Here is an 18,091-nt window from a genome sequence, read left to right on the forward strand (position 1 = left end):
AAATGCAAACTGCAGACAATTAACTCATTGGTTACCATTGATAGCAATTAGATCTCTAATCTACATTTATTGGGATGGAGCGTGAACGAAAGATCGCTGCCAACCTCCCAGTCAAATAGGATTGGACGTCTATCACCATTAATGGCAGTGAAACATGACAAATCAACGCCAAGCATCCCAAGTATTTAATTTCTGTCACTGTCAATGACAGTGATTGAGTTCTTGTTATATTTTAACAATAGCATGATTTAGGAATTTGAGGCTCTCCATGCAATGTAATGAATGCACGAATATTTTCAGAGGTTCAATGGTATCATGAAAAATTAATTGTAAATGTCATTTTTATAACTTTGATTAAACAACATCACCACAATTTGTGTCGTCATCATTTTCTTAATGTTTGAGGTTCCAAGTACCTTAACTTTGTAATAGAAAAGTACCTATAATTCAAATCATTTCATAAATCTCTAGACATTGTTGTAAGAACAGTCGTATGTATCGAAAGGATATAAAAGCTGTGCAGAGGGGAAATGTGTAAAAGGGTGAGCTGAATACTGCATTTTGTCAATTCACAAACGACTCTCCTCATAGTTACATCTGATTCGTTTTTCTAGGGGGCGCATATGAGGGTACTGTCTTGTGACTCAAACATTAACGAAAAGCTCTAGGCCTAACATCTATCTGACTCATGTAGAGATACCACCATTGTTAATACTAACGTAATAGATACTAAACTCAAAATGATTATTTACTATTTGTTTAAGACTAATAATAGGTCTGTTGTACTGAACAAGATGAGTAGTTTTGGGGTTACTCTGAAAAATGAGATAAGATATATATCTATAATTGATACCATAACACTTTGATGCACAAACTATTAATTCTTCATTTGCCCCTCCAAGTCAAAATGGATTGGTCGTCTATTGCTGTCAATGGCTTTTATTGAGTTAAACACAACGAAAAAAATTTTGCTTAATATAGTGTTACTTTGGGCCATGACAAGTATGTTCATTTCATTAATTTCCCTTTTGTTGACATGGTATCCATTCATAAATATAATGACATGAAAATAATATTTAATACATTTAAAAGAATAATCTAATATTTATGTAAGCTTTTAATGTCATCATTTCTTTATAATGGGTAAGATTTTAAGTGTAAAAATAACTAACTAATTCAAAAATACTAGCTGAAAAGGAGGTTTAAAGTTCACTACAGTAATCCCTCAAATATCGTGGATAATGTAGACCAGACATGTCTATGATAATCGAAAAACCGCAATGTAGGATTGCCCCTATTATTAGTCCAATACTAGTATTCCAGAAAAGGTTAAAGATTGGTGAAAAAATGTAAGCTTTTTGACAGATTGTATCGGCCACACAACACACTCGTGTAGTTGAGAATTGTACCAGGATGTTGAGCAGGGTCAACCATAGGTTGATCGTCTATTGGTGGTCAATATTTTGATATAAAATGCCACTTGGTCATGAGATTTTTTTCCCTTTCAAACCAGACAGTACTTTTCCAGTGGTAAGAAATGATAAACAAATAATTCAAATCCAAATCTAATGTCATTTTTTGTCACGGCAATTAAATCCAAAACCTACTTTGTGATTTTCTCTCCATTTTCTTTCGGATCTTAACAAAATGAGCAAGTTTCTCTCCCAAGATGTGACCTGTTTTGATCTCCAACTGATGGCCGTTCCCATGCACCGGCAGTAAGTTGGACATTTGAGGACAGGAAGCGCATATCTGCCGGTGAAAAACATGAAAGGAGAGAAACATGGGAGGAAGGGGCAAGCTGTGCAGAAACCGGCCCGGAGGCTATCGGCTTTTCATTAACGGGTCAGTGAGTGAATGAGAGTCATGGGTGGAATGGTTAAATAGGAGGAGCTCTGCTGGGTCACAACGGTTATTAGGGTGATTCGGGGGGCTCCCATGGGCTCTGTATTGTGCATTGTCTACCAAGGGAGCAGCAGAGGCCGAACAGTGAGTCTTTGTATCAGATATTTAACTGCGTGTTAGCATGCTAATTACGGGATATTCATATGTGTGCATGCGTGTGTGTTTTCCACACTTGCGGAAGTGCACCATCTCTCCTTTGGGATTTGCACTTCTCCTCCAATGACTGCCAAGGTCACCCCGTAGTCTCAAAATGACCCATTGTGGAGCAGGAGGACCTGTTTTTTTGTATTCAGGTCCAAATGTATTAGAATAGGGGGACCATTTTTTAATTTTGTTTGGTTTGTTTTGTTGTATATGGAAATGGTTTGTATTCTGACCTTTGATGGCTGAGTTTTTGTATCAAATCTTTATTTTTATGTTTATATTTATTTAGGCAAAAGTACACATTTAACTATGAAAAATGCTCAAGGTTGCAACATTTTTATTAAATGACTCTCTCTTGGATACAGTTTATATATTTTAACTATTTTGTCAAGGTGAAATAGAGTCTAATTTAGTTTATATTGTGGCAATTGCACTTGTAGAAGTATAGGAAAGATGGATTTTTGGATTCAAAAGCAAACTAGGAACAAGGAAGGTTCTAATGCCAGTGTCGTGTTTTTTACGGGTACTAGTATAGAATGATTTAGTAAACATTTCACAACGCAAATGATCATTGAATACAGATTTCCCATATTATTTTTGGACCATTGTCTTACTATTGAAAGACCCATGTGGAGTATTGACCAATAGTATCATTTGTTGTTGTTTTTTCAGATCCAATATTGAATTGGTAATTATTTGGAAATTGTCCAAAATACTTTTGAAATAAATCCAATCTGCCAGATTTATTAATTGATCATTTGTTTTTAATGGTCCCTGATGAATTTGAGTCTGTTTTAAGAGAGAATAAAATGAAATGAGGCAAAGAGCCACAGTATATACAAAAAATGATAAGAAGCTAAGAGCCACATTCATTTCGACCAGAAGCCAAATGCGGCTCGAGAGCTATGTGTTCGCCCACTCCCTGCACTCGTAGTAGGTAAACAAATGGCTATGAGCCTTTTCTAGTACAAAGCTGGACTTTTCACGGTAAAACTCTTCCATTTTAGATTTAGGACGAGATAAGTAGTTGCTTCTAAAGTTGGTGTTTGTTTGTTTGTTGGTGTCAGTCTGATCAAGCAGCTGTGGGTCCTGCAATTGAACTCTGGCTCACATGGGCAAAGCCAGGCAAAGCCGCAGGGCAAGAAGGCCATGGAAGAGGAGAGCGTCACCCGACAAATTTACCGTCTCCTTCTCCTCTTTTCATCTCCCTCTCTCAGTAGCCAACAACAAACTCTTTCATGCAGGCATCTTTGCGGGAAGCCAGCCTTAGACCCCCGAGGCCCCCACCCATTCACTCTGGTTAATTCAATGTTCTGTGAAAAACTCATGATTAGAAAGTGACTTTTTTCTTTTTTAAGATTCTTTTTTTCCATATCTTATCCTAACATTTGTTGGATTATTTTCATTCAAATGTTTAACATAACTAATCAAATCATCTTACAGTCACATGACAAAAAAGCCAGAACATCAAAATCTACATATCCTTTCAGTTTCCATTCAATGAGAAGATTTAAATAACTTTTTGCAAAATTGCACTCAAAGACAAATGTGGAATCCTGAGGCACATTTGTTTAAAAAAAACATCCATAAAATACAGCAGTTTTTTTCTGGAAAGGCAAATGGTGGCTGTTTCTAAAAAGGCCAGCAGTTAGATGAGATGCAGAAACATCCCAACAAAGGAAGACTTTGTTTGCAGCAAAATTCTTGCACATCATTTTCTAAATGTCCGAGCTAATGACTCAATCTTGTCGTCCTTCGCCCACCAACCCGGCTCACAATTTTCACTCCGACAGAAGAGCATTCAACTTGATAGAACATGCAGACATCTACATTTGAAAGATAATAACCCTTCACACATTCAATGTATGTAAAATGGTAGATATAGGTTGATTATGGGATTGATTGTTGCGAGCTAATCAAGACCCAATTGATCCGTCTATTTTTTTATTAAATCCAGCTTGAACTTTGTTGTTCGTATCTCGCAGCTGCAGTTAAACTTGCCAATCAAAATGATAAAAATTTAAAAAAAAAAGGTTATAACCTTCAACAAGAGTCATAAATGAAGTATTAAGGACATTTTCAGTAAATTATCAATTAAAAACACAGCATAATTGTCCACCACTCACAAAAAGTATGGGATCTTGGATTAAAATTTTAAGATTACTAGTACCAATCATGCTGTCACCAAAATGTAAAAGAAATATACATTTTATGGGGATTTGGGGTCTTTTTTTTGACTTTTTTTACGTTTGGACAAATAATTCTACTTTGTACTGTTCATGGAATTTTTCAAGCCCTTGGGGTGATAACCACACCTTCCTAATCCCTTTCTTTGAGTTTGATAATTGATTTCCCAAACCAAGAAGAACATTGGCAATTAAAAATCTATTTTGGAGATGCACGTCACATTATCAGCTGTTGTCTGCAGATTTCTCTGGGAAAGTACCAGCAGAAAAAGGGCAAAGATCTGGCAGAATATTAGCTGTCTTGTAGTGTGTCTGATCAAACTTTAAAAATATAATTGAAAATATTACAACAGGTGATCTGTGATAACAGCTGGCTTTTTGTGAAAGGCAGACTACACCCTAAACAAGGGGTGGGCAAACTTTTTGGCCCGGGGGCCACATTGAGTTTAAAAATTGGACAGATGGGCCGGGTCAGCACAAGATACAATACATATAAAAAAGTGCATCCGTTAACAGTACATATGAAACATAAAAACAGAAAAAAAGGCCTAAAGTATTAACATACTCATCATTCATCATGAAAGTAAAAAGTACAAAGTAAAGTAAAAAGGAGTGTATTAAGAAATATTAAAATGTCATTTAAAAAAGATAGACGGGCTGTAAAACACGAAAAACAAATAAGAGTGAACAGAACTACTGCCACTGGCTTCCGCATGACGGCGTCATCTTGGAAAATAATTATAAATTATAAATCCTATTTGAAGCCAACTTAGTAATTTTGATAGTAGGCTAATATACATACATACAGCATGTGTTCCCTTCATTATGAGGCTTATATAAGGCTTAATATTGTCGCTACTGTTTTTTTTGTCCAATATGGCGCCTTCAAAATTTTGGGTACCCGACCCCTGAACTGGATACATATTCTTCTTAAAGATTCAGTGTGGTGTTATTACTTTACAGAGATCTATGCTTCATAATATCCTGTGTCTTTGCTATCTCTGCAGTATTTATTTTAATTCCTTTAACTCCTACTGGCATTTTGTTTATCCGCGTCATAGGCCAAAACATGAGTGAAGTAACAGAAAAGTATATTTAAAATGAGTCACAAAGAGCAAACCCCTGACAGCACTGAGAACTTTGCTCTGCTCTCCCTTGCAAGCAACACCATACATCCCTTCTGACTCTATGTATCACTTTCCATCGAATGTTACCCCATAGTCACCAGTGGAAGTAACAGGATTCTTTCCTTTGGCAGCCCAGATGAGATATGAAGCATACACAATGGGCTATTCATTTAAGCACCACATGCACACATGCACAAACGCACATGCGCACACCATTAGCAACACGCCATTGTCGGATTCTAAGCACCCTAACTAACAAGTGCTGGCCGATATGGAAAAACAATTTCCTATCATGATATGGACCTTTTCTCTATTACGGTATCGATACAACCCGGCCTCACAGTGGGGGACCTGGGTTCAAATCCAGGTCGGTCCACCTGGGTGGAGTTTGCATGTTCTGCCCGGGTCTGTGTGGGTTTTGTTTGGGTACTCTGGTCTCCTCCCACTTTCCAAAGACATGTGTGGGTTTTCTACGGGTACTCTGGTCTCCTCCCACATTCCAAAGACATGTGTGGGTTTTTACAGGTACTCTGGGCTCTTCCCACATTCCAAAGACATGGGTGGGTTTTCTATGGGTACTCTGGGCTCCTCCCACATTCCAAATACATGTGTGGGTTTTCTATGGGTACTCTGGGCTCCTCCCACATTCCAAAGACATGCATGGTAGGCTGATTGGTCACTCTAAATTGCCCCTAGGTATGACTCTGAGTGTGAATGGTTGTTTGTCTTCTCGTGGCCTGCGATTGGCTGGCCACCAGTTCAGGGTGTCCTCTGCCTCTGGCCTGAAGTCAGCTGGGATAGACTCCAGTACCCCCCGCGGCCCTAGTGAGGATAAAGCAGTTCAGAAAATGAAATCTATAGTATAAAAATATCCATACACAATGCATACTGTTACAAATATAAACATTGGGTGTTTTGTGTGTCATTAAATTGTTATTAAATTAAAGCTTTTAAATGAAAGCTGCAATAAAAACAAACAAATTTGTTTCCCTGCTTCTGTAATGTTGATTTTCATTTAAAAAGTGAGGCCAAATTTGCATTTGCACTTGTATAAAACTGGTATAGAAGTATTTTGATGTAGTTTATTTAATAGGATGCAAATAGAAATCAATACAATGAAAGAAATAATAAACAGGACTATTTTTAAATCACATTATCCTCCACCTGACATGAATAAAAAACACAAAGGAGCAAGTAATAGGGAGAGAGAATCAAAATGTGAATTCCTCTGTCAAACTCAACAACCCAAGACAACAACAACAACAACAAAAAAAGTGAGTTTTCTTTAGTTTGGGTCGCATGGCAAGGGACAGGGCGTCTTTGTTGGCAAAGAACAGCGCCTGTGTTTGTTTCCAAATGTGTCCATGCAGCCTCTCCTTGCGCCTTTCTCTATCTGAACTGAGACTGTTTGCTTTTGAACGCGTGCGGTGCTGCTCCCGTTTTGAGAAACCACACTCACAGAAGCACTCATTCCTAACTGGCAATCTTTCATAAGTGCCTGTTATCGCCTGTTGAATGGATTTCATACAGTAAATGTACAAGAAAGCATAAACACACTTGGATAAGATTATTACAAATCCTGCCTTAAATGAACTGTTAAAAGACAGTGACTCATATTCTGAAAATGGAACTTTTTCTCTGTTGTTTTTTAAATAATTGAAACAAAATACAGAAAATAAGGTCGGATTTTTGTTGGCTAACTTATTGGTTGCCATTGACAATGATATTAATCATTATGGGCCAATGAGTTAATTATCATTCAAGGTTGTTTTCTTTTGAATCTTTTTAAAGTAATAAAGCCTGTGACTATTGTGAGGTTTTCTTTTATTAAGAGATATGTAGCAACAATTTTGGTAGAATTTATTTGGTTCCATGAATGTTATATCAACATTAGTCATTTAGAGCTACCTTTTGGCCAATAATAATTTGATCAAATTACCTTTAATTATATGTTTTGATGATAATCATCAAGGTGGCACGGTGTGGGAGTGGTTAGCCCTTCTGCCTCACATTTCTGAGATTAAGAGTTCAAGTCTGGGCTCTGGCTATGATTGGAATGACTTAACAGACAACCTGCATTTGAATTATAATATACTTTGATTTGCATTCATTTTAAAGCACATGTGTCAAAGTGGCGGCCCGGGGGCCAAATCTGGCCTGCTGCATCATTTTTTGTGGCCCGGGAAAGTAAATCATGAGTGTCGACTTTCTGTTTTAGGATCAAATTCAAATTAAGATTGTATTTTATTTCCTCATTTTAAATCAATAATTGCAAAAATGTGTACTAATATGAAATCATCTATTGATTTGCACTATCGAGAAAGCTGTCAATTTATTAATCAATTAATTTTAGCAGCCTAGTTGGAAGACATAACGACCCTCCAAATTTAATCGAAACTACCATGTGGCCGCCCGCGACAAAAAAAAAATGAGTTTGACACCCCTGCTTTAAAGCAATGTGCTCATTATAAAGTATCCTAAAATTTGTCTTGTGACAACATAATACACTGTATTCATACACAAAACACGAACCACAATCAATCACCCACCAGTGGGCGTAATCCCCGGACACAACGATGCGTAAAATGCAGCACTGTCAAATTAACGCACGAGGGTCTGATTTGTCGCTTGGGCGGAGTGAAAAAAGGACTTTCAGCCAATCATCTACTAGTTTTTTCCACTCCAATTGGTGTCCCTTTAAGATGCGTTCTCTCTTATATTGCTTTACTATTTTTTTCCACTCTGGGTCTCTTACAAGGAGCCCTTTAAGGCCCCCATCGCAGTCACACAGAGCTCGCATTCATAGCCTGGTGCAGTGAGCGAGGGGGCTGGGGATAGCTTTCAGTGTCATAGTGGAAAGGAACTGAAGGATTCTCCTGCTTAAGCCACCTCTAACTTTTCTTCAGTACTGAAGTAAGGCGCTTTGCATTTCCTAAATGCTCTCAATCTGTCATTTCTTCTTCTAACATTATGAGGTGAATGCATGCATCTTGAGTTAATATTGCAATGGTTGAAATTTCTAGGAGCATTTTAATTATTATTTTTTATCAAAATTGATTTAAGAAATTGTTATGCATCAATTGCAAAGTGGGAGTTTATGATATTGTGTTAATTGTGCAGTGAAAAGTGAGTTCATTTATTGTTTTTAATTAGTGATGTGTCAAAATAGCTGGTGATGCACTTGGATGGTTTTATTTTAAATTTAGTTGCAAATTTGGTGAGAACTAAGAACACTTTTTGGAGTTCAGTAGTCATATATTAAATTAAACCTAAATTAATTTTGTGTTAAAACACTGTTGTTTGCTCATTTTCATAATCTGAATTAGGTTTTATCATATTATTATTAGTTAGTTAGTTGTGTGGGTATGAATAACCACCAATTCGACATGAGCTGTGTTTATTGGACAAGATAGAAGCAAATTAGTAGCAAATAATTGAACTATACAGTGAAGTTCATCTTCATGAAATTCATTGTGTTCAATGCAAACAAAATGAGAGAATGTTTTTGAAACGGTCTGATTCCAAATGATCATGTACGATAAGAAAATGCACAAATTTGCTTAAGAAGGAAAACATTATAACCATTTAGTCATTTACTGATGAATTTAATGTACATTTATTTTGAGTAAAAAATAAATGCAACAAAGTGTATAGAGATTCAACACTGTCCATATTTGTATTCCCTTTGCATGCACAGGACAGATAAAGTCAAAATATTTGTAATTTTGGGGGGATTGATTTAAATTTTACACCAAATCGGTCATATTAGAAAAAGTAAAATGTATTTTCTAGTATTCTACCATTGCAATAAAACGTTAGAGGAGTTGAATAGGGTGGGGCATCATTGAAGCACCTAAATGACCCCATTAAAAAAAAGCCGAGAGTTAAATTGGCAACTTGTTTCATAATGTCACCGGACGTGGGCTAGGGCTCAAATTATGCTGCAGTTTTCCCTGACAAGGTGGCAAACAAACCATTTGGTTGTATCATGTCGATTCATGGCACATTAGCTGATGTGGGCGTAAAGTTAGGGCTGGGTGTTGACTTATGGACAAAACAAGGACACATTTTGCTGCCTCTAATAGACGCAGCCCTGTGCAACAAGTACACCGTGTCAAATCACACCAAGCATAGTGAGGTTTATATTTCCACAGTTAGGCCGTGTTTATTCAAGAAGTGCAGTGCAAATCTGACGTCTGAGCTGTTGCGGCCTCACATCATTCCCTCTTGGGACCTTAAAATAACTGGCAAATCTTTCACAGTAGTAGTTTATTTTAGGGGGATTGGTCTGGCTTGGGTGATTTTTACATACAGATACTAACATATGTAGGATATCTGTGAAATACTCGCAATTTAAAACTAAAAATATATATATTTATTTAGTTTGAGCTAATAAAACATCACAAACTGTCACTCCCATCTTTTAAAAATAGTTGAGGATATAATTTTTGATAATTTAGTTAATTGTTAGTGGCGTATTAATATCTTAAACAGGTTACCCAAATAGTGGTAGAATTTATATACATTTTTCATTCCAATTTATATTCAAATATGCAACAAAGAAGCACACATGAAAAAAAACTGGCTTAGCATTGGTTTCCATTGCCAAGGGCAACCAATGAGTATTTTCTCCTTCTCAACTTTTCAGCCTGTTTTCCACTATTTAAATCTTGAGCCTTTTGACTTTACTGCTGAAAACAATCCGAAAGACTTAAGGAAATGCCTACTGATATACTTTAGCTTGTTGTATTTTTTAATGTTATTTGGGATCAAATGAGCATAGACTAAGAACCGTACAGTTATTAGAATGTAAAGTATATTAGCCAGTAGGATGTAAATTTACAGGGAATGTTGGTGGGAAGGGTGGGATCACCCCTTGCCAACCCCTTGTGGGGTCATTGGAATGAACATGTCACTTCCTCACTAAGACAATTGGCTCCTGACTTCCACTATAGTAAAAATATATTTGTTTGAATAAATTGTAAGCAAACGCCAGAAGATAATTTAAGTGCCTAAAGATCAATTTGTTGTAACAGGCACCTGAGATTTGCTCAAATAATACAAAAAAATCTGTTAAAACGTAAACCACAAATGATTAAATGTGTGTTCTTTAACTTTGGAATATTCTCCATTCAAATGTTATCAAAGTCCAAGTCACCTTTCAAGTGGACATGCATTGTTGTTGTTTTTATCTAAAATCCCTGTTCAACAAAAAACAAAACAAAAACATTCTAAAGTTCTACTATTTCAGGTCCAAACTGGTGAATTTTCTTCGTGGGAGTCACAGAAGAAAGCAACACGGGAAAGTCATTTGATAGGTGGGCGAGTTTGTGGCAAATAGCTGTGCTTTAGCAGGTAAACTGGGGTTTAAGGTGCGCACTGAGCCGCCTATGATACCAACCACACGGATGGAAAGAACTTTGATGTTTAACCCTCATAGAGTTTTGCAACGGAGGCTGAGAGTAGAGACAGATTGGCAGTTTATATTATAATTCAACAGTGATCCAAGTTGAAAATCCCAAACGCCGACAGTGGACTGCCCATCAGTGCATCAAAGTAGGGACAAACAACAGTCGGTCAGCAGGTAGTTTTCAGAAAAGCTCAGGCATCCTCATGAAGATGTCTAGAGAGGAACAAAGCTTGTCAGATGTCGAGCTCAGTCCAGGAGTGTCGGACGACAGCCATTCCCGATCACCTGGTAACTCCTCTGGTGCCGGTGGGGATGAGTCACCCCTCCATAGGCAGCAACTTCTAGCAGTTCTGGATGATGGCGCAATGGGTCACCCTCCTGGTAAATCTGACGATGAAGATGAGCGCTTCCCGGCGGGGATTCGCAAGGCGGTCAGTCAGGTGCTCAACTGCTATGACTGGACGCTCGTCCCCATGCCAGTGCGCGTGAACAATGGGAGTAAGAGCAAACCGCATGTCAAGAGACCGATGAATGCCTTCATGGTATGGGCGCAAGCGGCACGGAGGAAATTGGCGGACCAACACCCGCACTTGCATAACGCCGAGCTCAGTAAGACTCTGGGAAAGCTTTGGAGGTGAGCAAGAGTCTTCATTCTAGATCACATCTTGATTTATTTGAACTGTTGGCCTATATGTGCCAGGCGGTTAGCCATTTTAAACCAATTTTCCCTACAAATGACTGTGATTAAATATATCACCCTTACATACTGTACATGTATAGACTAGCCTTTTCCTATTAATTCCTCAGTTAAAGGCTCCTGGTATTCTGACATAAGATATTAGCATGCCATACCCTTTTCTGTAATCTATTCCTTGACAAACCTGGAGATTATGCTTAAAAAAAGTCATTTCTACATGATTCACAATGTTTTTTTTCTTTATCCAAGGCTTCTTAATGAGAGTGATAAGCGACCCTTTATCGAAGAAGCGGAGAGGTTGAGAAAGCAACACAAGAAAGACTATCCTGACTACAAATACCAGCCCCGGCGCCGCAAGAATGGAAAAAATGGTTCGGGGTCAGGAAGTGACGCGGACGGCAATTTGGAGGGTGAGATCAGACAATGCAACTACAAGGGCCTCCATCTGGATGTGGTCCATACTGGGGGAGCTGGGTCCGCTCTGGCAGATGGGCATCACCATCATGCTGCAGGTGGGCTGCCGGCTCCCTCGAACCACCTCACCAGTATTCCATTGAGAATGATTTACAACCCATGTGAAACCAGCACATTACTGTGCCATGGTGGATCCAATTTGACTTCATTGGTCTTCCTTGACTACAAATCATAAATATACTTATTCTTATTCTGATTATTGTAATACTTTTGTTGTGTGTTGTGAGATCTTTCAACTGTTAAATATGTCCGATTAATTAAGGTTAAAACTGGTTTAAAATGTCCTACTGTAACCTGACCTTCACTCTGATTCAATAGCTTGAACCAAATCCCTTTATCTGTTTTCAGGTCACAGCCATAGTCCTCCTACACCACCAACCACACCCAAGACAGAACTTCAGTCTGGGAGGGCAGGGGATGGAAAGAGGGAGGCTTTGGGCAACGGGGTCTCCCGTGGCCAAATGGGAGCAGAGGGTTGTTCAGATGGCGCAGGGTCTGCAAAGCCTCACATCGACTTTGGCAATATGGACATCGGTGAGATAAGCAATGACGTGATGGCCACCATGGAGCCTTTTGATGTCAATGAGTTTGACCAGTACCTTCCCCCCAATGGCCATCCAGGGATCGGGCAGAGTGCCGCTTCGGGAGCAGCGACGCCCATAACTACCACGTCTCAATATACCTACGGCATCTCCTCAGCTCTGGCAGCGGCCAGTGGACACTCTACCGCCTGGCTTGGCAAGCAGCCGCCGCAACAACATCACGGCTCCCCTCTGAATTCAGACCCGTCTAAGGCCCAAATCAAGAGTGAAGCCGGAGGCGCTCACTTCTCAGAGGGGGCTACAGGGGCTTCCCACGTCACCTATACCCCCCTAAGCCTCCCTCACTATAGCGCTGCCTTCCCCTCCTTGGCAGCCAGGGCTCAGTTTGCAGAGTACGCTGACCAACAGGCCTCGGGGTCATACTACACCCACCCTAGCCAGGCAACAGGCATATACTCTGCTTTCTCGTATATGGGGCCCACCCAGAGGCCCCTGTACACTGCGATCACTGACCAGTCCAGTGTACCACAGTCCCACAGTCCCACACACTGGGAACAGCCTGTCTACACTACACTGTCGCGGCCATGACAGATAACGAGACCAGAGGACACTGGTGCCGGTCCAGCCCCGGCGCCCGACCCGAGAAGCAGCAGGGGTTTTGACCAAAGCGGTCCGGGCTGGAGGGAGTGGGCTGGCACTGGGGGAGTCGGCTGGGGAGGCACCAGGGAGAAATCCCTGGAATGTTCTCGCCCAGGTCCAGAAATGCTGTCACAGGTGAAGGCAGAATTTGGAGCGTGGCGTTTTTAAAAAGCATTTTGCGATTGGTCGGTGCTTTCAATTCTGCGGTAAAAAGTGATTGCGGTGGCAATACAAGTACAAGTCAGGTTCGCATTAGATTTGCAGCAGCAAAATGTCTACCGCTCCAAGCTAAATTATTATATCTTGCTCCCTGAAGGCATGGTGACTCCCGGCGTGGATGTAAGAAAGTAGAAAAAGTTGATCCTGATTCATACAAGAATGAACAAATTCTAAATCAAAACAGAACGTGAAGGTTTTGACCCTTGATCAATCAGTGTTTCAATATTTTATTTATTTTACGTGACAACCCATTCTCATGTCAGGTTCGATATCATAACCTGGCAACATAGAGCATGATTTGCTCATATTTCCTTGTATTTGTGTTTTTATGTATTGTCATTGTCAAGAGTTAAACTCCTCATTATTTTTATCGTACAAATCATACACTGTACATATTTTGTACTGTGACAAATGTGTAAATTCACCAAAATTTGATGCCAAAACAATGAATGTGTAACAAAGAAACTGCAATGATATCAGTTTCTCCCAATGACATTCCAAGCTACCTTACATAATTACTATGTAGAATAGGTTACTGCCAATTGGCATTACATCTTTAAGGGTGTCAAACCTTTTATTAATAGTAATTTAGTTAATATTTGATGGATTCACGAAGACCCCTGATTTTTATATTTAATAAACACTTGAGTAACAAGATTAATCATTATCTTCATCCTTTTGTATATCGATGCCTTTACTATTTCCACAAAAAGTCTGTTTTAACGTCATAAAATTGTGCACTAAAAGCCAATTTTGACAAAACATTGCTGCATACAGAGAATGAACGGCCTTTGCAAAAATGTACTTTAGCGATACTGTACAACTATTAATCACTGCGCCTTACTTTTCACTCTTGCTTTTAATACTTTACATTTTAAAGAAACACATTCTAATGGGCCTTATTAAGCTACTGCATATGTATTCATATTTTCTGTCATTATCACACATACCTTCAGCTTCCCTTTAACAAAATTTAAAAGTTAACGAAATGTCTTTGTTTGCTATATCTATATATATCACAATGTATCATTTTAAATACGTTTTTTTCACTCCTGTCGCATGCAGCCTTGTTCTTTTCGTCTTCTCCATTTTCTATACATCACTTTTATTCAACTTCTGTACTTTTTTCTTTTACTGTTTATGAAAATGCTGTCATTGATTTTATTGTTATTTTTGATTGAAGGAGATTTGAGGAGGCTGCATTGTTGCTTGTAAAGTTTTAAAGGTTCAAAGTGAGGATGATTGTTTGCACTCTTTTGAAATAAACTTTGCTTTACAACAAATATAGTCTGGTTCTTTTTTTGTCACTTTTATTCTCTGTAGCCGAGTAACCCCTTGTTGCCTGATTTTATATTTAGGATGCATAATGAATGAAGGCCCTTCTAATATATATTTATATAAAATAAAATAGATTTAAAGACGTTTCGCAAATATTTAATCTGCTATTGATTTACTAAAATATGTGCATTCATAGCCAATAGTCTCAGTTTCAATTATAGATTTGAAAAAAGACTTTTATTTCTTCTTTTTAAAGTCATTTTATGATTTTTTTTATTCTGTAATTTTCTAAATTTTGCATTCATACTATTTGAACTTATTTATTCATTTTTAAAATGTAAACTCCAAGAGTTAAATTGTGCGACTGCAGTATATCATGTTTTATGACTTTTTCCATTTAATTTTTTATGACCATTTAAATAAAAATGTTAGTTTTTATTTACGTTAACCATATTGACAATCATGTCTCTTCCTACAAATCACCCTCAACATAGTAGATAAAACTAAATACAATAATGAAATGATAATATAAGAGAAAAAAACGCTCTATAAGGACGAATATGCGTCTCACGTCAATTTAATCATTGGTAATAACTTAAGATTGGAAGTGGATATTGATGACAGAACTCATGAGGCCTTAGCATGATTTACTCGGTGCATGTGTGAATTTGTGCTTTAAGCTTGACTTTTAATTCTCTCTATTTAATCGGCTGGGCAAAAACAAAGCCATCCATTGAAAGGGAACTAAAGGGGGAGCAGAGAAACAGGGCAATGAGGGGAGCATTGCCCATAGCTGCCTGGCTGGCCTGTCACTTCACCAGGATACAAAGAGACTCTCATACTGCCCCAACATAGACCCCCATACCCCTCCTGATAGCCCTCCATCCTCAGTGTTCTCATCTCGTCTGCTGTATTTGCTATTTGCCCTCGTCTATTCAAAAAAAGCTTGCACCCTAATGGCATTAAAAAGTGTTTATCTGCAAAAGGACCTAACCGCGAGTCATGTGACAATAAAAGCAAAAAAGACTACACCCAGTCATGTACCCTGCCACGACATGGGAGGAGGGGTACAATGGATTTCTAACCCAAACTACGATATATCACGAGAACAGACACCGTTTCAGAAAATATCTTTGCGAGACCAGTCCTGAGACGTTTTGGACAAAGTTAGGCCAAAAATCTATTATGACCTGAAAAGTGGATTTTCATTGGTTAAGTCAACAAATTTGTGTAAAAGCACTTAATACAATTAATAGCTTCATTTCATTGGGACTTGCTTGTGACGAGCACATGGGCCACTGTTGACCCACTTTAACTACACGCAATATTCAAAGCCCTTTTATCAGAGTTATTTTCTTTTTTAAAGTTTGTTGCATACGACAGGACATAACAAATGACAAGAAATGTTGTTATTGGAGCTCCAAAGTTCAAATACTAATAATTGTGCAGTTTGGAGTGCAACCAAAATACTATATTATAAAATTACAAATCTCATAAGGTGCAAATATTTTGCTTTTTTGGACCTGAAATTCATGTGTTGTTAATTTTAGTTATGTTAGAGTTAGTTCCTTTGGTTTTTTGGGGGGGAAATATATTACCCATTACATACTACTCTTACAAAAATGTAATGTAATGTCATTACTCTACAAAAAATGTGCTGTCTTATTAGCAATATTAAATTTTTTTCAGATAAAGGCCAAATTACTGAACCCTACACGGAAAATGCCCACTCCACACAGAATTGTGAAGTAATCCATAAGTGTACCTTTTTTAAACAACACAAAAAAATGATGTTGTACAACATGATATCTTGGATCAAAGTAAATATTTCTTTTCAGAAGGGTATAACTTGTGATGGGTTTTTAAGCCAAATCAGAGGAGATTGAACAGAAACAAACAGTCTTTGAAAATAGGAAGAAAAAAAACGTGTGACTAAATAGAGGGATGAGTAATGACAAATGTTGGTATGTAGCAATCAATGGCGTGCAGTTGTGAGATTAAAGATATTAGCAGAATCCGTAGCTGTGGGCACCCTGATGCTTGTCCTCACCGTGGTTGGTGCAGCTGATTGTCACATGGCCTTGAAAGAAGGCCACAGTTGCCCAAAGCACCGTCATCTTCTTTTATCCCAAATCTTATATACCAAAACCGTCACAACCGGCATAAAGTGGATTCATTGTAACATTGTCACAAATAAGATCGCCACAAAGTTCTTGTCTGTTGTTTTGCTTTTAACTTTTGTAACGGTTAGTCAACACAATCCTCCTGGTAGACATCCAACCACGCGTCTCTTCTCACCCCACTGCTCTGCATGTATGTAGTAATGTTTTTGTGACCAGTACGAAAGTTCGGTCACTCACAATTCTCCCAGTTCAAAAGGACTGGGTGCCTGTTAATGGTACCCAATAAGTTGAATAGTGGAGGAGGACTGTGTAGACTTTCTGTTGATGCTGATGAAACAGTAGTCAAAGCCCTATCTAGCTCCATACACTGACCTAGTTATTGCCAACAACCTCTTTTCCCAAACAATAGAGAGACTGTGTCTGCTTTGTGCATGTTTTTACAGAAGAATAACGTTTTGGCAGCAGAGAGCATCAGAACAATGAGTAACTAGCTCATGTACATCCTCTAATACCTTGGTGTCTGAACAAATAAATATATGTACAGTAAAAAGCATTTGAGAAAACACACGCACACACACACACACATATATATATATATATATATATATATATATATATATATATATATATATATATATATATATATATATATATATATATATATATATATATATATATATATATATATATATATATATATATATATATATATATATATATATATATATATATATATATATATATATATATATATATATATATATATATATATATATATATATATAATTTATTTTTTATTCATTTTACGCTGAACTGCTTATCCTCGCAAGGATCTTAGGGGTGCTGGAGCCTAGCCCAGCTTACCATGGAAAATGGAATATGTTTTAATTCATTTGTCTCATTGGGGGATATATGTAATTGATGCTACAGTATTCTTAAGGATTTCTTGTTATTCCATGTGCGAGTTCAAAGAAGTGTTTTATATAAGAAGTGTAAATACTGTTATTTTTTCCACATATGTATCATTAAAATTAGTATATACTTTTATCATTTAAAAAGGTTTTGGGGATAGCATTGGGCACCTTACAACAATTGGAACAAATTACAGCATTTCCATGTAATATGTATCTCCTCTTACGAAAAATCCAAGTTACAAAACCACTTCTGGAACAAATTAATTTCCTAATTAAAGGTACCACTGTAATTTTCACAGAATCAGACTGATTCCAAACTCCAATATGGGTAAGAACAAAAGAGCCCTGTGAGGACTTTTTGACCTTTGCATATCTGGAATGAGCTACAAAAACATTATCAAGGCAGGAAACAAAGTAACAACCATAGGTCCAA

At 37.8% G+C, this 18,091-nt stretch overlaps 1 protein-coding gene across 4 annotated transcripts; it reads left to right on the forward strand.

Annotated features, from left to right (window-relative positions):
- Positions 1–1,868: 1,868 nt before the first annotated feature.
- Positions 1,869–14,589, forward strand: sox10 (SRY-box transcription factor 10). Of its 4 annotated transcripts, XM_077735209.1 has the most exons (5): positions 8,066–8,275; positions 10,614–11,406; positions 11,719–11,981; positions 12,292–12,477; positions 12,565–14,589. In XM_077735209.1, the coding sequence occupies exons 2-5, from the start codon at positions 10,976–10,978 to the stop codon at positions 13,071–13,073; spliced, it is 1,389 nt and encodes a 462-aa protein (XP_077591335.1). In that variant the 5' UTR covers positions 8,066–8,275; positions 10,614–10,975; the 3' UTR covers positions 13,074–14,589. The 4 variants fall into 4 exon arrangements, with proteins under 4 accessions (XP_077591334.1, XP_077591335.1, XP_077591333.1 ...); XM_077735208.1 differs by lacking the exon at positions 8,066–8,275 and adding an exon at positions 1,869–1,989 and having other exon boundaries at positions 12,292–14,589; XM_077735207.1 differs by having other exon boundaries at positions 8,068–8,275; positions 12,292–14,589.
- Positions 14,590–18,091: the final 3,502 nt, after the last annotated feature.

The sequence above is a fragment of the Stigmatopora nigra genome, chromosome 15 (assembly GCF_051989575.1).
Source record: "Stigmatopora nigra isolate UIUO_SnigA chromosome 15, RoL_Snig_1.1, whole genome shotgun sequence".
Lineage (NCBI taxonomy): Eukaryota > Metazoa > Chordata > Actinopteri > Syngnathiformes > Syngnathidae > Stigmatopora > Stigmatopora nigra.